Source organism: Photinus pyralis, unplaced genomic scaffold (genome assembly GCF_008802855.1).
Source record: "Photinus pyralis isolate 1611_PpyrPB1 unplaced genomic scaffold, Ppyr1.3 Ppyr1.4_LG3b, whole genome shotgun sequence".
NCBI lineage: Eukaryota > Metazoa > Arthropoda > Insecta > Coleoptera > Lampyridae > Photinus > Photinus pyralis.
Window position 1 is genome coordinate 27,208,724 of NW_022170510.1, and position 21,477 is coordinate 27,230,200.

General features: G+C 35.6%; 3 protein-coding genes across 4 annotated transcripts in view; 1 reads left to right on the forward strand and 2 right to left on the reverse strand.

Moving 5' to 3' along the window:
* The window catches only part of LOC116166967 (neutral ceramidase-like), a gene marked incomplete at its 3' end in the record, with an annotated part of 34,322 nt that extends 14,447 nt beyond the window's left edge, over window positions 1-19,875 (reverse strand). The window contains 1 exon segment of the mRNA XM_031482192.1: window positions 19,629-19,875.
* LOC116166969 lies at window positions 1,955-2,924 on the forward strand. The gene is made up of 2 exons (XM_031482196.1): window positions 1,955-2,396; window positions 2,476-2,924. Exons 1-2 carry the CDS (start codon window positions 1,994-1,996, stop codon window positions 2,892-2,894), a joined length of 822 nt encoding a protein of 273 aa, XP_031338056.1. The 5' UTR covers window positions 1,955-1,993; the 3' UTR covers window positions 2,895-2,924.
* On the reverse strand, window positions 3,039-4,386 carry LOC116166968 (putative nuclease HARBI1). Of its 2 annotated transcripts, none has more exons than XM_031482194.1 (4): window positions 4,178-4,386; window positions 3,772-4,058; window positions 3,488-3,685; window positions 3,039-3,436 (listed from the first exon to the last, which is right to left on the reverse strand). In XM_031482194.1, the coding sequence occupies exons 1-4, from the start codon at window positions 4,384-4,386 to the stop codon at window positions 3,048-3,050; spliced, it is 1,083 nt and encodes a 360-aa protein (XP_031338054.1). In that variant the 3' UTR covers window positions 3,039-3,047. The 2 variants fall into 2 exon arrangements, with proteins under 2 accessions (XP_031338054.1, XP_031338055.1); XM_031482195.1 differs by lacking the exon at window positions 4,178-4,386 and having other exon boundaries at window positions 3,772-3,899; window positions 3,950-4,008.
* Window positions 19,876-21,477: the final 1,602 nt, after the last annotated feature.

The following is a 21,477-nucleotide window of genomic DNA, read 5'->3' on the forward strand; positions in this document are numbered from 1 at the left end:
ATGTATTTATTAATCAACAAAGATTCCAAGAGATAAGTGAACATGGAATGTGTATTTCTTAGTCAAAATTGATTGGGTTGGACTCGATCTGAGGATCTTTTTAACTTTTAAGGTTGCAAGTGGAAATTTTACCGTTAGATAATTGTGAAGTGTGTACCTATTGAATTCCGTAAGTTTTTACCGAGGAGCAAAGCAATTCAAGAAATGAGTCTATGGATTAGAGGCGGCACTATAATTTCTAATTATTAGTGATTACTCTTGGGGTTGATTGGATCATTCACGACGCCATCGAGAAACAAGCGGATTGGCGAACGAACGGAAAGTATCCAAATGCACTACTTTTCCTGCTCGGGAAATGTGAAGGGCTCTATACAGGGATGGAAAAAATTCAAATTTCAAAAAAGGACCAAGTACCTTTATTGCATTGGATCGCTCGCCAAGTGGAATACTTAAAAGGGAAGTTTCGGAGTTGAAAGACTTTTTGGGGACTTCTGAAGCATTCGACAAATATTTTCTCAAGAGTTTGCCGACAGATAAAAGAATTTAGGTTCACTCGCCCTTTACCTGGAGAACTTCTTGTACCATTTCCACAGTGTAAAGTAAATCGTCCATTATAAAAACAGGATCTGAGAACGTTGGAAATTTTTGGGGAATGTTTCGTGGTATTGATCGGTAAGCTTTTGTAGCCATATAACTGGCGAAAACTCACACAAAAAATGTATTGAAATTTTCTTAACGGTGGTTGAACATTTATCATTCTGTACATTTTTTCCCAGTTGCCAGTGAGTGCAATTTTGGGTTGCCGAAACCGTAGCAAAAGAGAAAAATTTGCTATGGCTAGCAAGTTTTTCAGCTCTTCCTTTTATGTCTAAGAATATGTGTACCAAATTTGGTTCCAATCGGTTCAGCCGTTTAGCCGATAATGCGAGTACAGACGGACCGACAGACCGACATCGTCAAGATTTTGTTTGATTCGAATTCCTGGTGCTTCAAAACGTGTATTTCCGTCAAAAATGTGGGGGGCCATTTTTTACGCCAATCCAATACCTCCCTTACTAACGTGCAGGTGGAAAAAAAGATCATCCTGGATCATTAGGCCCACAATTTGAGTATCGTTTATAGAGATATTTGTACCTATCAAATTTGACACTGCCATCATCAAATACTACAGTAATAATAAGCCTGGCTTAATAACGACGTGATGTGGAAGGTAAAATCTTGGTATAGTGTTAATGCACATGTCGCCATCAACTGTTGAAATAATGACTACCATCACTTGTTGATGTATCCACGTCCTCGTTGGAAATTTTAGTGGCATGATCTAATGATTGATTCGTGTATGAATTTACAATATTCCTTGCGAAGAAACTCATCCTTAAATAATGTGTTTTCTACAGTATGAAAACGATGGCTCGCTGTTTGGAATTACCCAACTGCGAAAGAGTAGAGTTGAATTGAATGGATACAATGAGTTTTCCATCTGAACCTTGAGAGATAGTCTCAGCAAAACGAGTTTCACAAAATTTCACTTCTCTGGATAATAATGAAAATGTACTTTTAGTCTGGACCTTTCCAGTCTGGCAGAACTTGGAACTTGAATCATGCAGCGTTTCTTCAGAGGGCGTACCTAATTCGTGTAAACTTCCTTGGAATAAATGAGTCTTTAATGCCCGGTTTCTCCAACAAAATATAAGCTGTACCTTAGGCAAGGCGGTCTTAATTGTAAGGCGTCCTTAAAATTAAATTACGTTGCACCAAAATTTTAAGTTCGCATCTTAGCTAAGCATCAGAATTTGTCTGAAACGATCTGGCAACACAGAATTTTATCAAATGAATGCCAATTTTACTAATGAATCGCGTTACCGAAGGTAGGTACCTAATAATTGCAAACTGTCAAACTTGATAGTTACTCCACAGAATAAGGCCTTATTCTGTGAGTTACTCGTCATTGCCCCACCGAACCGTGCACCGAACTTGTTAGACATCGGCCAACATGCATTCTAATAAAAAAAGAGTGAATTACACTCAAGAAGAAAAAAAACTATTAATTCATTTGGTTGATTCAAATAAAAATATCATCGAAAATAAAGATACAAACGCCGTTTCAAACCATCAAAAAGATGACGTTTGGAAAATTATTGAGCAAAATTTTAATAAAAAGTGTTTCAACGTCTTTCGTGACGCCAATTCTTTACGGAAGCAGTGGAGCAATATGAAGCAGGACTCAAGAAAAAAGGCGGCACTAGAAAGGCAGGAGCTTTACAAAACTGGTGGAGGAGTTGCTCCTGCACTTTCTTCGAAAAATTGTGAAGCAAATGAACAATTGGTTTTGGATATAATAAATAAGAAGACAGTCCTTGGTCTAAGAAATGAATTTGATTCTGATGTAATGAAAGGTAAAATTTACACTCGAATTTCCATTAATTATATTTTTAGTGAGGCACACATAGATACAAGTATTTTTATATTTTGTAGAACCTATATTAGATCATCCAGCAGAGGATATTCTTGGAATGCCGATTTTGATATCTTCCAAGCCCAATCAAGAAGAAATTAACATAGAAATACCGTGTACATCCAGTACACCTTCGATTACACCTTTAGAACAAACACATGATGAAACTGAACTGTGCAATCAAAACGTTCTGCTTACTTACGAAGAGCCCACGCCCACACTTTTACGAGGCACTCGTTGGTCTGCTCGAAGGAGACCTAAAATTAACGCAGACCTGGGACCTACAGAAAGAGCTAAAATTGAAGTACTACAAATTCAAAAAGAAATTCTTTTGCAAGAAAAGGAGCACAAGAAAATGTTACATGCCATGGAAGTTGAGCACAAGAAAAAAATTTACTTAATGGAAGAGGAAATTGGGAAGTGCTCTTGTTCCAAGTAAATGTTGCCATAAAATAAATCTAGTATTTTTTCGAAGAATGAATTCATTTAAATAAGTATAAGTACGTATTTTCAATTTTAATAAAAAATGTTTATTGTAGTAGGTATGTTAATATGTAATATAATTTATCTTTAAACTTGCAAAATACGAAAATTACAATCTAGAAAAATATATATCTACTAAATGTCTTCTATAATCATAGCCTAAATCATTTTCTTCGGCGGCTAAAGGAATATCTCCATCTCGAATTGCTTGCTGAAGCTCGTGTTCCATAATTAAATTTTCAATAGGTGGTTCTGGTTCTCCCCTCAAACGAGCCAAATTGTGCAAAACTGCTGTAGCCACAATAACACAAAGTACATTTTCTAGCTTCATTCTACATCCATACGCTATTATAGGAAATCTTCTTTTCCAAACACCAAATAGATTTTCTACCTTGACTCTACTTTGAACGTGACTTCTGTTGTAGTTTCTTTCACCATCGTTCTGAACATTCAGAAAAGGTGTAAATAGATATGAAAGATTCATATAACCGCTATCTCCTAAAAAGTAAGTAGCGATTGTAAATTAATATTGAAAAAAGTGCTATTTACCCAACAAGATACTATTTCCAAAGTCTCCATTATTGAATCTATGCATTAATCGTGAATTTCTAAAAATGGTGGTATCGTGCGTCGAACCTGGCCAACGTGCGACGATATCTTGGAATAACAGGTCAGCACTTGTAACGGCTTGCACATTTACAGAGAAATATCCCTTTCTGTTTCGATATATTTCAGCATCAGCTCCACCTTTAAATTAAATTCTTATTTGTAGAAATGAGCGAATGTAAAGTATAATACTAAAAATAATGTGAAAAAAATAGTGTAGTAAGTACCTTGTGATTGAATTTTTATATGACATCCATCTATTGCCCCAATGACTCTAGGGAAACCAGCAATGTCGTAAAATTTATTCTGAGCACTTGCAATTTCAACTTCATTTCGAGGCATGTATATAAATTCCCTTGCAATTGATGCTATGAGCCTTGAAACTTTTGAAACAATTTTACATACTGTTGACTTGTCTGCATGCACAAAGTCTCCAACAGCAACAAAATGCCCTGCACTGGCATAAGCTCTTAACGTTAGCAAAAGTTGATTCATGGGACTGATGGAATTATTCCTGAATTTCAAAAAACATTATTGTACACCTTGAATTCGCACTATACAATAGTCACAAAAAGCATTATATGTAGGTAAGTATACAAACGTGAAACAAACCTATGAATGATGTGTACTTACCTGTTATGGAAGTACTCTAGTCTATGTTCTATTTTCTCCAATAAATATAAAGCAGTCCCTTTTTCGAGTCGAAATCGTCGAAAAAATTCAACATTAGAATAAATATTAAATAAATTTCTCCTAATGTGAATTTGCCGTGGTATTCGAATATTTTCTACTATGTCTACCATATCAACCACATCGACATCATCGACATCGATCAATTCCATTTTGAAAAGTGACGTTTGAAAGACAAAATGCCACTCATTTTCAACTTCACTAACAATAATGCCGACTTAAGTCGCAGATTTTCACGACTTAAATGTAAGGCTGCCTTTGTGAATATAAGATGCAGATTTGCGTTGGTGCAACGTTTTAAGATAGACTTAAGATTTAAGGCGATCTTAAGATTCAAGTAGAGCTTAAGATACATTGGAGAAACTGGGCATTAGTGATTAGTTCCAGAAACAAAAGTGCCAAATAATACCCAGCTAAGAATGGACCTCTGTAAGCTTGGTTTATGGTTACCTAATTTGACCTATACATAGGTATCAAAGAATAGAAATGATTCGCGCCAATTAAAATATCCACTAGGACGGATTTATAAAATTTGTTATCAGCTAATTTAATATTAGAAGGAATGTCAATGTTTGGCGTGCGGAAACTCTCTATTCTAAGGTTTTGTGTATCTTTTTTGATAACTAATCAAAAAGTTCGGTTTCAATTTTGTTGTGCAAGGGTGCAATTTTAATTTTTACGGCGCCTGTTAATTGGGAAGTACTCACAATTATACCGATTACTCATATGTTTCGGTTTAGTTTAGATAACAAATCACTGGAAACGAAATTGGTGTCCAAAAGACATCTTGCATAAATCCATTGATTGGCATTAGCCTTTACCTTAACAATTGCCGTGGAGAGTAAAACTTGATTTGTGTGCACACTTTCACATGCTAATGTAGCTTCGGGATGTGAAGGACTTGAAGAGTTTTGTGAATTAGAAGGAGCATTGCAATCATTTGATTCAACCTCATTAATATTTGGCGTAGGATAAGAATTGGACCGCTTTGCTAAACATGCATTTCGATTTTAATGGATTTGAAGAGTTAGCTTTTACAAATCGTTAATTCGTTTGTTTTGTCAAACCGTTGCGTTGCTGTAAACTGAGATGTAAGAACTTAGGGCAAGCATAAAGCAAATGATTTTCTTTGCATAAGACGCACATAATTCTTGATATAGGAAAATGATTGATCTGGAGCAGAGAGAGACCAAACGCATTAGTTGATAGAGAAGTATTAATGCGAATATCTAGAGAACAGAGTGTCGAAAGAGGGTACTCATACTCACAAAGCGGGATTGAAACGTCTGGATAAGACAAACCTATTGGTAATATCAGAACGAAGAACCAAGTGTCGGTATACGCACAAAGAGAAATTGAATACAGAGATATCGTCTCACAAAGTGTCACTTGATCGGCATTTTCGCCCGAGTAAGATTTGTAACGCATTGCTACACTCGGCTTAGCGGTTTATGTATTTACGCGAATATTTACTACCAGTTTGAAATAGATCTTGCATTATCTGAGAATTAATTAAATTTTTTCGCATTATTTGCCTTTTGTTACAATTTTAAACCTATTTTTAGCCAATCGCCGTTGCTCAATCGAAAGGTGCTAATTGGCCGGCATTCAAAACGTTCAGGACTTAAATTTCACAATGAATTCTTAAAAAAGTTACCATTTTGTCGCTACTGTGTACTCACGCATTTAAAATTGTGAAAATGTTGCGAATTTCATAGTAAAAACAATCCTATACCTACTAAAGAGTGGCTTATTTACCGGTACAGTAATGGGATCTTAGAGTCCTTTGTATAGTTATATATCTAAAAAATGTGCATTTCAATATAGAAATCAGTAATGTGTATCCATTAGTGAGAAATAAGTTTTAATGAAAATGATATTTTCGTCAATATTAAATGAGCGCTTTTACTCTTTTAATAATAAAATGAAACATAAGTTCCCTTTAAAAAAATGTATTTTTGTATTATTTCTCAAACACTATAGTGTATTACCTCTACGCAACTTATTTCCACATAAAAATATACAATAACTTTCCCCAGTAATTTCCAGAATGAATCAATAATATAGGTACCTACCTCGTGGAAACCTAAATGAAAATATTATAAATCTTTATGGAAAAGAAACAATACATCTCATTATGAAATATCGAAATCTCCTTACTCCGACATAATTCTTCAACCAGAAAACAAAGCAGAATATATTTTCTATGTAGAATGTAATCGCAAATATCTTTCTCTACAAATAACAAAAGTATTGATAATGATCCTTTCAAGACTGCCCAAAATCTCAACAGCTTGCGCATTATAATGAAACTACATTAGACGTTCTTCTTTACAATCACTTTTAACGGCAATTTGTTTCAATCTTACAAAATACATTTTATAGTTAACAAAAATGCATCAAATTCATGTCTTGGGCAGTGAGATAATGCTTTTAATCTTGTTCACAATGATCTTGGTGCATGAATAACGATTTTGACATGTTTTGATCAAAATCCACGTGGTCGTCAAAAATACATCAAATGCATGTCTTGCGCATTGAGATAATGCTCCCAGTCTTTTTGCCAACGATCTTGTTGCCTGTATAACGATTTTGACATGTTTTGGTTGAAATCCATGTGGCCTCAGAAATATAGGTAATTTAAGCTCTTTTAATCACATGCGGTTATCAAATGTGCACGTGGTGTATTCTTTCAGCATCAAGATAACGCGTTTGAAAGCTTTTACTCCAAATTCGTGTGTAAAGAATATTTTGGGTACATTTTGATCTAAAATTTTTGATCTAGACCATTGAATTGGTACACATCTAAGAGTCATAGGGAATAATCTAGCGAAAGTCCGAACTCGATACATGATCTAAAGGGAATGAAATATGTTGGTTTCTATTATATTGAGCCCGCAATTTTTCCTGTTCCCGATTCACTCGAAGTCGTATAACTTTGGTTCCTGTTGAACCACCTTCCTGAAAATCAATAGCGTCCGACCTTAATCTACAAAGTACCCGTACACCAAATATCAACACAATCGGCCACTTTAAAAAAGTTATAGCGTACACGGACGGACAGACGGACGGACGACAATACAAAACTATAAAGGATCTGAGGATCCTTAATAATCCGCAAAAGAATACCTACCACTAAAGTTGATTATTACTGTGATCCGCCGGTCAACCTGTTGCTGTTGATATTCGATTAAATGTTACACATTACAAAGGTACTTCCAGCACATGAAGAAACGAAGACTGAAATTTAATTCACCAATCCACATATACTTCCAAAATGTCTACCAGTCTCTTCGACAAATTTGTGAAATCCTACATTAAAAACTCCTATGACTGTTTAAGCAAACTGATTAACATAAATTTTACTACCTACCTACTGGCGAGTTTTAATGTTTCTTATAAATAAATAAATTAAAGATTATGCTTGAAGAAAAAACCAGAAAATTCCGATCACTTCTGCCAGATATGCTAAAAAATCGAAATTTGGTGATCTTTTTTTATTTTTTCCCAATGTTATTTCAACAGATACAAAACAAAACAAAAAATAGTTATTTACATTATTAGTGCGGGAACAGTTATTTTGCAGATGAGCGCGAAGTTTGGCGGCGCGAGTGCGCAACGCGCACGAGCGACGCATCTCGCGCGAATCAAGCAAATACTGTTCACGCACGTAACATGTATTCTATTTTTTGCACGGATTAGTTAAATAATCCAAATCCTTTTCGCGAGATTTTTGCGACATTATAATTCGTTTGAAAAAATCAAATCCTCTATACCGATAAAGTAGAAATCTAGAAATTTAAAATGTCAATTTATTGTCCAAAACTTCTGGTTTAAGCTTATTTTTGCCCCTGTACTACAGCGAATGATGTAAAGTGTATTTATATTTTCTTTTTTACTCTTCCATCATACTACTTATTAGTTTATGATCCGCACTAAATAGATAATTTCGTTGAATTTTTAGGCACTAGTGCGCGAAAGTAGATAGTCAATTGTAAAATTGACGTTCCCGACTTTCGTGTTGGGAAAACGCGATTTAGAACGAAGGAGTGCAAAAACACTTTCTCATTGACACTACGTGAACAGTTGAGCTTTACAAGACAATGTTGAGAGATTGTCAATACACCGTTTCTTTTACCATTTTCGTATCCTCGTTTCAGAAATCCCCATTCTTACCTTGGACACAGAATATACTTAAGTAGTTAATTTATAAGAATCCTGTGATTACAAAAATAATTTCGTTTCATAAATACACTTTACCCGAAATCGTCCTGAAAACCTTCATTTTCATGCCTACTTTCTGTCAGAAAATTTTAGTTTCCATGACAGAGGGAGAGCAGACTACGATTCCTGCCGCTTGTCACTTTACCGGCCACACCGTCACTTTACCGCCAACACCTGTGACATTGCTAAATTTCTTTTTGGATACTGTTGAAACCAGAAGAGAAAGTTGCCGCCGTAACGGACTCGGTGATCGGTAAATTTTAGAAAGCTAGGTTTATTTGAACAATTAGAGTTACCACATAAAGTAAAGAGAACCTTATAAGCGTTTGCGGTATATGGTCCATTTCTTACACATCAAACCAAAAACCCGTCCAATTCTTACCTTGAGCATCGATATGTAGCACTGGTTGTTCTTCCGATCAAATCGTGTATAAATAACGTTATTGACGTGTCTTGGGCATCAAGGTGCTGAACGGAAAATGTCGACTTTACAGATTAAGGTAACATAAACCAACAGCAAACGCACACAGGAATTCAAAATTGAGGAAATAAATGCTACCAGTTTTGCCGAGTGCTCTAAAAGTGGTCGACTTTCGCGAAGTTTAAATACAAATTAATACCGCTTTTCGAGCTGTCTAATTTTTGTTGTAGTGGTTGTACTAGCTCAATGCTTGATTAATAATTCAAATGAAACGCTTTAATGGCCTCTGTAACAAGGTTTGAGATATATTATACACATCTATAGTTTAAGCAAATATTTGGTAAGTGCGTGGAATACTAATTATACTGCCCTTGTAGGTGGTACAACGGATCAAATGTAACGTTATTTGAAAAATTCTCAAACTTCAATGTATGTACCTACCTTTAACCACGCAGGAACGATAACAAGGTTAACTATAAACCCTAAACTTATCAAATACTCGCTTTACATAAGAATTTGGTTTCTGCTTGGCTAATTGCTAATTGCAAATTCATCACCTGTTTATAAATGCTAGAACAATTCTCAACTATGTAGGTATGTGTATCGAATTATATTAAATTAGATAGTACTGATGTTAGCTATTTTCTTACACTGCGAAGTATTCTACAGCATTCCTTAAATGCCGCAATTTGTAACAATAAGAAGCCTATATCACGATGGTGTGCTTTCAAACGTTTGCATCTTAAGAGCCTCTTTCCTAGCCACAGTAAGGGTTATTTTCTGCTTTGATAGTTAAGCGCCAGTGACTTTTAGATGTGACCACAAAATATGTTTTTTTTTATATTTTGGTTTGTCATCTTGTCCATCATATTAAATTTCTTATTTACGGTTGAATACCTTTGGAAAAAGTAAGAAAGTCTTCACCCCAGCTTCGACCTCCTATTGATATCAATTATAATTTTATTGTCTATCTCAATAACAAAGTCCCGTGGGATAATCTACAGTCCCACACAATGCGTTGGAGAGAATAACAAATGATTAATATATGATACAATTCACAAATAAAAAACTGTGCTCTCTTGGCCGCCCCTGACAATTATAACAACGCGTTTTCTACTGCGCACGATCTAATAAACATGTTACGTGTAAAAATTTGCAACTGACAATGATTCAGGATGTGAACTTTTACCAACGCAATAGATATTCGCTGAATGAGTATTATCATCACCAATTAAATGTAGGTACACTTGTAGCTGACAACTACATTTAAACACCTTAATTTCAAAAAGAACCCCAAACGAGTGGTTCCCATGTCGAAAGGTACGCAATACACATTTCTAATTCGAAGGAACTACCTACTATTGGTAATAGTTTCGCCAGGAAAGAATGCCGGTCACAGAACAACTTGATACCGGTCTACAATCGTTTGTTTTTCATAGAAAACCATACGATTACCTGCATCAGGTGTGCTGTGACCGGCATTCTTTCCTGGCGAGACTTTTGTATCTTCATTACATTTGATTAGTTCTATACATTTTTTGAGAGACTAATCTCATTGTATTTCACATCAAAAACAAACAGCGTTCAATGACGACGACATACATAGCTTGTAGAGCGTACTGGTATAATTTAGTATAGCACACACAGTGTTATAAAGCTCGTTTTCCTAACAATATTGCATGGATTGTCCGTTGTGATCATAATACAAACGCACTGCAATGAAGTCATATATGTATAGGCAAAATGATAATCTAAAACAAATTGACTCCGTCAGAAGTCCAGGAAGCCGGGAACATCTACAGCTGAGTTGACTAGTATACCATTACGCCTAAAACAATGAATTAATAGATCTACTTAAAATTAATACCTTAATTTTACTTATTATTTTTTTGTTATTCTGCGAGCCAGCAATTAATTAACCGCAGCACATAATACGAAATATGTTAAAAAAAACATTTCAGGAGTAACAATTAAATGCGCGTCTATTAGTATATTATCATGGTATAATAGAGTTGGAGATGTAATTTCCTGTAATTTTTCGCGTGGGTCGGCCATTTTGTCGCGGTAAATTTGGATTTGTGCACGTGGTTTGTACTAAATTTGAATTAATGCGGGAAATTTGAATTTCAGACATCACATCACGTGCTTGTTGTCGACGTCGTCTACAGCGACGCGACAGTTGTAATGACATCTAGTGACAATTGTTAGAGCTGCAAGAGTTGGAGATGTAATTTTTTCGCGTGGGTCGGCCATTTTGTCGCGGTAAATTTGGATTTGTGCACGTGGTTTGTACTAAATTTGAATTAATGCGGGAAATTTGAATTTCAGACATCACATCACGTGCTTGTTGTCGACGTCGTCTACAGCGACGCGACAGTTGTAATGACATCTAGTGACAATTGTTAGAGCTGCAAGAGTTGGAGATGTAATTTTTCGCGTGGGTCGGCCATTTTGAATTTGTGTATTTGTACTAAATTTCCATTTATGCGGAAAATTTTTTAAACCCAGATGTAGGACATTTTGTTGCGGGAAATTTGAATCTGAACGGGAATTTTATTTGTTGCGGTAAGTTTAAATTTGTGTGGGAGATTTGAATTTTTGAATTTACGGATGTTGACTATTTTATACCGGTAAGTTTGAACTTGTGCGGAGAAATTTGAATTTTTTATTTGCCAACGTCACAGTACGTGACTTGTCGTCGACACCTGGATGTTATCTAGATGCAATTGTTGGAACAACTATATTTTTACACGAACGATCGAAGAAACAGTTTTAAAGGTTACGTGACCGCTGGTCTTTTTGTTCGCCTGCCTAACTATGTTTTTGAAATTTTTCCTTTACAACGTGTTTTTAAGTTTTAATAAGCTTTCTAATATGTCCTATAAGTTATGGGTTTATTTGTTTTTGTTATTTCGTATTATATAAATACCGTGTGTGAAGAATAATTATGTTATACACTTATCCAAATGAATGCTGCATTTCCAGCTTACTACTACTCTCCTGAATACGGTAAGTGTTCTTTCTTTTTTCTTTTCTATTTGTCTAGCCTTTTTTCACTGTATTAATTTTGTAAGCTATATAAATTAAATAAACTACTTTCAAAAATAAAATGAGAGTGATATGTAATTTTGCCAAACCTAAGATACTCTTAACAGAAAAATGACAAATCACGTATTTCACATCGACTAAAAGAAAAGTGTATAGGAAACAAAAAAACCAAGCGTTTAAGAATAAATACTTACATATAAAATGCATTTAACATATCCAGCGCAGAGGGGGATTGCACTGAGGTCACTACTAAGAAGCTGTATCAATCTAATGGTAATAATCGATGTTAATTTTTCAACTACTGTCGCTTACTAAGCGAAATGAGAAAGGAATTGAAAAAATGCAATTAAGAAGGACTTACCTTGGTGTAGGTACTTAGTGAAAAAGCAAATTAAGCTGTGCTAGTGAAAGCCTTTGTGTAACGACTTACGGTAGAACTCAATGATATAACGACAAATCATTCAAAACGCTCCTAATTGTAACCGATCAGAAGGCCAAAATGCCGGACTTCTCTACCTTGATATAATCATTGTATATGATATTATGTACTATTATATACAATGCTATTATCCCCGCGCTCTACCGAAAACCAGATTTCGCCCCCTCATTTACGGGAGCAAAGTGTGCGTTTACTTTTTGCGGGAGGTAAAGTAATCAAAAACTTCCTACTGGCGGTAATAGCTATTTATATATCAAGTACATAAACTGGGTCTTTATGAACGAGCCGTTTATTTAGCCGAGCGAGCTTGCGAGCGCGCGCACAAATAAACAAGGCTAGTCCCCATAAAGCCTATTTATGGACGCGATATATACAAAGCTTTATGTACGACTACAGCAACCCTTAAAAATGAAAATTTCATGGAATTCAATAAACGATAAAATATATATATCATTGACAACAGATGTCAAGCATTTGTCAAGTATTTCTAAAATACTTGAATTTACCTTGGATTGACACCTAAGCATAGAACAACAAACTTAGAATGGAAACTGTAATGTAATGTCATAGATATATAAATACATAGATACAGCCATACCCTAACATAGTTCAAAAGGACGTACCATCTATTACCATCACTTTCGGCACATTAATTACGTATAGCGCTATCCTTTATAGAGGTACCCTGAGCATGGAAGACAAGATTCGCATTATTTATTATAACTGTCAATCAAATTAGCACAAATCACACAGAAAATTATCAGATTTGAGACTTTACAACATAAATAAACCGCCTTTTTATTTATTTAAATCGCATAGCAGCAAGAAATGTTACATTTAAAATGGAAGATGTTAGAAAGCTGGAAAATGAAGAATTTGAAAAAATTACAGCTGACAAATGGAAGAAAGTGTGTGAACATGTGGAAAGTGATTAATTTAAAAGAGAAGTTATATTGGTTGATGTTTCTGAACTTTATAATAAGTGTTAATAATGACAGTGATGATTCGGATTTGTCAATTTCATCTGACGATGATTCGGATTGTGAACTTTATAAATGTAATGAATGTTCACTAAATGAGTATTATCACCAATTGGATATCATTGCTAAGATGTTGTATTTATTTTAAATAAATGTACACGTGTAGCTTACTTACTACAATTAGCACTATAATTTCAAAAAGAAACTCCACTGATTGGACATATGCCGAAAGGTAGGCAAGACGCGTAGCGACCAAAATTTGATATTGCACGCACACACAGTCTATAAATCTCGTTTTCCTAAGAATATTGCACGGATCCTTCTTTGTGATCATGATACAAACGCACTGCATCAACATCATATAGGCCAAAATGATAATTGGAAACGAATTCACTTCCTGTCGCAACTTAATCTTCGTAACCATTACGCCTACAACCATGCAATTAAAATTAAATTGTTGAACATAAACTTTACTTACTTACGGTTTTTTTTTGATATTCTACAAGCCAGCAATGAATTCACTGCAGCACATCATGCCAAACAAGGTAAACATAGTCCTAAATTTGAATGGCGTAGCTCTATGTAATAAAACTATTTCAGGAATAACAATTATGGACGCGTCTATCATTATGGCAAGCACTAATGTTATTCGTATTCAATTGATAACGCAATAATCACATAATATTTAGGGAAAAAACCGCCCATCATGTTTAGGGCGAATATTTTTAGTTAGATTTGATTTCGCGCGATCGTGAAATGTGTCAACTGTCACATGACTTATGGGACGCGCTAAGTTTGTTTTAAGCGTCCGATTCGCGTACGACATAGTGGTTAATGCAATAAAAAGAGATAGAACATGTTTCTTCTTGGTTAGAAAGTAATGGAGAGATGTACAAATTTCTTTGATATGTTTTTTAAAAACCGAAGTACGTTTGTTAAGGATGGCTGTATCTAGGTATTTATATATCTATGTGTAATGTAAAAATGACGCGCCATCTCGTGTATGTTCTCAGCAGCTTTTGCGTGAATGGCACCAAATTTAAATATTAAAATGTAAGCTACGTCCGCATTATACTGCAGTTCTCCGGATCTGTAACAATAACATTGGATTTGACTAGCTGAAACCTAAAAGGTAAATGAATCCAGCCAGTGAAGTCCAATTTTGTTTGTTAGGGATCCAAATAAATTCAGTTTAATGCGGATGCACCTCACCAGTCAGGGCCTTCAAAGAGTACAGGGCACTTGTTTTATAAGTAACAACTCCAATTAATCCAATCAAGGAGTTATATTTAATTTAATATGATTATACAAAATACAAGATCAACTTCATGGAACTCTACTGTATGATGCTCTCGAGATCGTTCTAAAAACAAAATATGTAGCAATTTATTACAATTCAATTAATGTTACCTGCTAAATATAATGTGCGAACTGCAACACGCTTTAAATCTCATCGTGTTCCAGGTTCTAAAGCGCAGCCAGAAAAATGACGTTCACAAACCAAAAACTTTTGTGTAAATTTCTTCCACATTATATTCTAAACCAATTCTTAAAAACTTCGGGCTCCATTTTTGGGAAACGTCTTCACAATTTGTCACACAACATTTACGTTCTCGACTTGTATATGCATAATTCATTGTAATAATGAATAGTAATTATACTTAAAGCACAATAAGCCGTCAATCAAAATTCAAAATTCAACTGTCATAATGGCGAACACGCACGAAAGTCACTAGATTTAGTAACTTTAACACGCACGCTAACTATGCGCCATCTATTGAATGTTCTCCAAACTAATTATATTTGTACTCAGTTGTTCCCGTTTACGTTTCCCTTCTAAGTTTTTTGTTCTGGGCACCTAAGTACGACTGTCACATTGACAGGCGGCCGTTTTACTTTATCATTACGGACTAGGCCACTAATTGCGACTGTAATCACCGCATTATCAAGCAGTCGTACATAAAGAGTTTTATCCGTAGTCCTACACCAATTTTGTTAAGAAAAATCATGTCGGCCAGTCTGTTTTTTGCGAATCGCCATGAGGTGACAGCATCGATTCCGAGTGGTGGATTTTTAAACATTTCACTCCAACATATTTCCTTTTCGTCCCAGTTCCCTTTAAGTTTTTCGGTTTTCCCAGATACTTCATTCAATTGCATTTCGTACAACAGTCTTCTCGTCTTGGAATTGAGAGTTATCTTTTTTCCCTCTCGAAATATATTTCTGGGGACCATTTTTCTGCACCGACTACGCCTACAACATCAGGGAAAGTTATTCCAACTAATTCTTTATCTTCATACATTGAGAACATGTTCTACTTTACTGTAGGTGTAACGTACCTTTTTAACAATTCCTCCATCACCTTCCATTTGGTTCCTGTGGTACCGTCTCCGATGTTATTTAGTCCACACTTGTACCATATTTTTTATTTATTTATTTATTAAATTTTTCGCTGTTTTCGCACAGATAATTAGATAAGTTAAGATCGTGTTGACACGACGGAAAATGTTTTAACATTAAAGGGACTGTGTTCCAAGATTTTATTAGGCTTTTTGTGTATATGGATGTCCCTGAGTTACTTGGTTTACAATAAAGGTTTTCTAATTCTAAGGATATTATTGCCAGTTGTTTCTTTTCTGTGTCAGACTAATTTAAGATGTCTCTGTGCAAGTGGAGGCTGTCAAATATAGATCGTCCTGGAATACTGTAAGAAGGATCGGTTTGCACGACTGTTTCTACTACTTTCATCAATCTTTGGGCTATAGTCTTTGCAAGGATTTTATAATCCGTTGTAAGAGGTCTCCAATTTTTTTAGATCAAAGGGGTTCTTACCTTTTTTTGGTACATATTAGCGTAGTAACTGCTGTTTTAATGACGTGGAATTTGTTGTGCGCCATTTGTGCTACTTGAGACTGCCTCGTAATAATATTTCCCTATATTTTTTTCCCAAAACTGTAGATAATATTCGACGGATAAACCATCTATTCCGGGAGATTTTTTTTGTTTAAACTTTTCAACGTATTGGTGTGTTCTTCTAGTGTTATCACTCGTGTTATCACTTGTTTTAATTCTTCATTTTCTGTGTCTGATAATCGCTGTATCCCCGAAAAAAAAACGGCGCTTTGTTTAACGAAGTATTATTATCGTATTTTTGTTTGAAAAACGAACGCATTTCTCGACATATATCAATTGGGTTTGATATTGCTACTCCATTGACTATGATTTTTTGTAGAGTTTGACATTGATTATTTGTAATGATGTCAGATTTTTCAGTAATATCGTCAGTTACAATTTCGATATAACGGTCACTTATTTGGGTGTTTTTTGCCATTGTTGTGTACATTTTCCCGGATTGGTTTAAAATAGGTATCTTATTTGTACATAGGTTTGATGGTGATGCGTTGTACTTTCGTGTGTTGTATTGTTGTTGTAAACGTTTTAGGTCGTAGGATCCATTTTGATTTTTGTGTTTACAGTAGATTACTGTTTTCAGAGTGGGTTGTAAAAACGCCGGTGATGAAAACTTTTGCCTTTCTCGAAATTTTAATTCCATGGCCAAATGGTCAGAAAATGACAATAGGTTTGGAGCATGTTTATAACCAAACATGATCGCAGAAAAACATGTCAATCCTTGATGCGGATTGTTTTGTAAAAAAGGTGTACCTGGTGAATTGGGATTTAGTACTCGATATATGCGTCGTAAAGGTTACTGCTTTTTATAATATTTTTTAGTTAATTGGATATCCCGACTACCCGAATGCACACGATCTATTTTTGAATTCATAGTGCAATTAAAGTCACCCCCTATTATGGTTCCCTCGTTAGTGTACTTGATTTTTGTTATTTTTGTACCTACTTGAACATTTAAGTACTTGTAAAGCGGTGGTGGATGTGGGTAAATATAGGTATACAAGTTTATTTTTTGATTTGCACGATAATTACTAACTAAATGTAGTATTTGGTATGGTTGGAAAGCATTTTTTCAGAGCTTTCCAACGACGTATCACACACGGGGGGTCACTATTTAAGATTTAATAGTTGGGGTGGCTGGGGCGCAGGGGGTGTGAGGGGGTGCGTCGCCAACTATGTGATTGTGATTCCCCCTCCAAATTACCGAAACGGATTTTGATTTTTTTAAATATCTTGTTTATTTACTAAGATATGGGGGGTGGTAAGTTTTCAAATTGTCACCCTGTATATACCCTGCGTCGTTTTCTTCTGAGGACAAGAACGTGCTATTTGATGAATGTAGGATTTCTTCTTCGGATTCCGATGATAACTGCTCTTTTTGTGTTACCTTTAACAGATTCTTGACCAGTCTTTTGCATCTTTCTTTTAAAGACCTTGTTGGTATGTGAGGGGTTATTTCCGCCAGCATACTAGTAACACCTTGTACGAGAGTCGTGTATTCCCTGAGAATTGTAGGAGAATCGCTATTTTTTACATTGAGTAAGAAGCGAGGTAAGAAGTGTTTAAAGTCTTCGAATTCTAACACGAAAATTTCGTTGGGCCATAAGATTTTTAATTTTTCAAGTATGTTGTCCTCTTCTGATGGTCTGGTACTTCTGCATTTTTTCGTTGGCATTTTTTCTTCTCTACTGGAACGCCTGGATCTGATGGGAGGGTCCATTGTTCTTTCGGATGTGGTCGCTGCTGATGTGGATGGTGCGGGACGTTTATTGGTTGAAATAATTGGGATATCGTTTGGGCTCTTGGTGCATTTATTTGCGATGTTACCGAATTCTGTGCAGTTGAAGCATCGAATTTTCTCGCTAGATAAAAAATTCGTTATTCGTCGCCGTCAAAATCGCAAGGGTAAACATTTGATTTGAAGTATCAATAAAGAAATCGGATTGCGCACGCGCACAACATATTTTCTTGACTCGTCACTTTTTACTTTTATTCGAGGTCTACATCTAAGGCCTGCATACAACATTGCTTTCTTTTTTTACTGCTAAACGTTGTGAAATAATATTCATTTATGGCTCCGAAAATCGATCATCTTTTAGAACAGCTAGAACGTTTAATGAGAGACATGCCGGGAGAAATATAAGCCATACCTATGTTCAAGATTTGGTCGCTAAATTCGAAGAAACGGGATCTGTTATCAATAAAAAAAAGAAAGAAACCAAGATTGATTAATGAAGCAGCTCAGATTGAAGTTCATGGCCAATTTGCCATAAATAATTATTTTTTCAGTAGCTTTCCAAGGATGTGTCACAAGTATATGGGGTTTCCATTTAAGATTTTTGAAGAGAGAGGGTTGGCGGTGGGGGGTTGTCACTCATAACGTCATTCTGGTTTCCCCTCGATACCCCCGAAATGGTTTGCGCGATTTTCAATATCTTCTTTAGTTTGGAATAGGGCCGACTGCAATTTTTAAAATTGACACCCCGTATATTCACTTAGTCTGTTCGGTCGGTCGGTCGGCTGCATAGGTTTTTTAAGTATAACTCCCGAAGGAAATATTGTAAGAAGCTCGGGTTTGAACCTTACCTTTGTCACAAATGTGCATGCAGATTGTATTTCAACACAAAAAGTTTCCTTCATAATGAAACTGTAGCATAAAATGAGTTTGCTAATAAATCCTCGTACCGTCGCACAAAAACGCGCTTAAATAGTTCGACGCATAGAGTACTTTCCAACTTGTTTCTATAAACTTTTAGTTTGCTATATAAACAAATTGAAGCCTGTTCAAAACCAGTTCCAACATCAATGCCGGAGTGATTATTGGAAGATTCGTAAACAAAACGAGTTTCTTTATAAACCAAAAATTATCTCTTCAAAAGTTGTGGGAATGTGGAGGACAAAAACAAAAGTATAAGTAATAACCTAAACTTAAACCAGATGATATTTACTTATTAGTATTACATTGTAATAGCAAGATGAGTTCAATTTTCAATACCTTCGATCCATTAGCAACACGTAGGCGTTCTATGCGAAATACAGAACAAACTTGTAAACTATTTCACAAAGGTATAATGGATTTCATATGCGGTAAGTTTTTGGTCAAGAAAGAAATTCCTTCCTTGGGGCAACTCCCAGGACATACACGCAATTTAGTAGCAGTAGTAGGTAATTCGCGTATTCCGCAGTGCAAATCAAATTCAATATCATTACCTATATCAGTTAGTGATCTATTAACTATTGGCCATAATACGTTTGTTCGATGTTGTAATCGCGGTCTTTTCCATTACGTACCTATCTCTGATAAAGGATTCAACTCAATTTACAATACAGCGCTACTACAATGTGTTTGAAAAGTCATATAACTGTACTTACCAGTCAATTAAATAAAATCTAATTGAGACTGGGTTCATCCGCGTGTGCATTAAAAATTGTGTAGGTGTGTAGTAGGTGCATGAAGTAGCACTTGATGTAGGTACGCACTGCCCTGAATATTTAAACACTTCTACACTGATAATGGTTTAATCGGTATCTCGGCAACATTTCGTTAGGAACAGGAAGAATAAAGTGTCATAGGCTTAGAATTTCTGTTTTACAAAGTGATTCATCGTACTAATACTGTTACAGTGTTTGGTCCACATCCGCTTTAATATTGTCTGAAATCAATTAAGTGCTGTAGTCATGATAATGTGTCATACCTAATCATAGTGCGTAGGTAATGGCCCCCATTCTTCATTTTGTCATTCGATAAGAGTTATATCTAGTTATGTAACACAAAAATTAATTTTTATTATATTTATGGAAAACAAGAAGTTGTTTTTGATAGCGTGAAGAGTGTAATCGTAAACGATATGCATAAGCAGTGGCGTAACTAGGTAGGTGCCAAAGGTGCCGCGGCACCGCGCTCTGCATGGGGGAGGGCACGCCGGAGGCGCTGAAGCACCGAGGGCACTAAGTCGGGATGGGCATCGCGGTGTACCGTATAAGCCAGTCATAAAAGACAAGAACGGCGGTTAAATTCTAATTGTTTGCTAAAGACGAATACAGGGTGCAGTGAAATATAATTAAAACTAAATTTACGGTCCTTTAGAATGAACGGAACATCCATGGGATTTCAGCGCATTTTTGTGTGGCAAATCAGTACTTTTATTAGCCAATTTTGACTCCACAATCAATAAGATCTTGTCAGGGGGCTACCACATTCCCTTTGTCGGTACCCACTTCTGACGCTCCCACAGACGGCGGAGGTATACAAAGTTTGAATCAAAACACTTGTACCACACTATGATAAGCGCCTCAATATGAATGGCGACTATGTTGAAAAATAGCCTAAGAGTGTAGCTTCCAAATGTATATAATAAATGTTGTTTCTTACACTTTCTTAACTTTTTATTCCAAACCGTCTGCTACTTTCTGAATGGCCCTTGTAGAACAAAGTTACAGCGGTAGGGAAATGCTGCAAATTTAAACTAATAATAATAATACTTTATTTGTGATCTATATAATAGTCTGTATTAGTGTGACCAGCATTTGCACCCTTATTCTAAGACGCAATCATTTCTACGACTTGTACCCTATGTCATAGCTAAATTTGACGCGAGAATTGGAAACAATATAAATAAATGTATTTCTATTCTTCGTTGAGTGAAAGACTTCATTATTCAAAGCATTTTTCTAAAATTTAAGTAGCGCAGTGCTTTTAAAATTTCGTGTAAAGTTTCTCTCAAAAATGTACGGTGTTTTATTAATTAGAGCTCAATGGTAAGTGATAAGGCGCCAAAACCTGATCCGGTACCGCTTCGAAAAATGCCTAGTTACAGCACTGTGCATAAGCCCAATTTTTCGTATTTAAACTAGACAATTGGAAGTAATTTTTCTTTTCAAAGCTTTAAATATTTTTCTAATAAAAAGAGGGCAAAAATAACGAGGTCTCTAGATCATGTATAGGAACGAGCAGTTTAGATAGGTAACACTTTTTTTAATTAATTTTTTGCTATAAATTAAAAAGAAATCGAAGACAATATTTCGAAAATTGCTGTAACTAGCAATTGAATTTTTCATCTCTACTCCTTTTTCCACCGCCTGAGGGGTTGCTATGACAGACAGGACAGTCGGATAAAGGTCGATTCGCATTTTACGGAACGTCAACGTCCACGGACCGGCAATGTCACGTAAATCTTGCTGTCCATTCGCACTTTACGACAATAGTTTCTTATTATGGTTG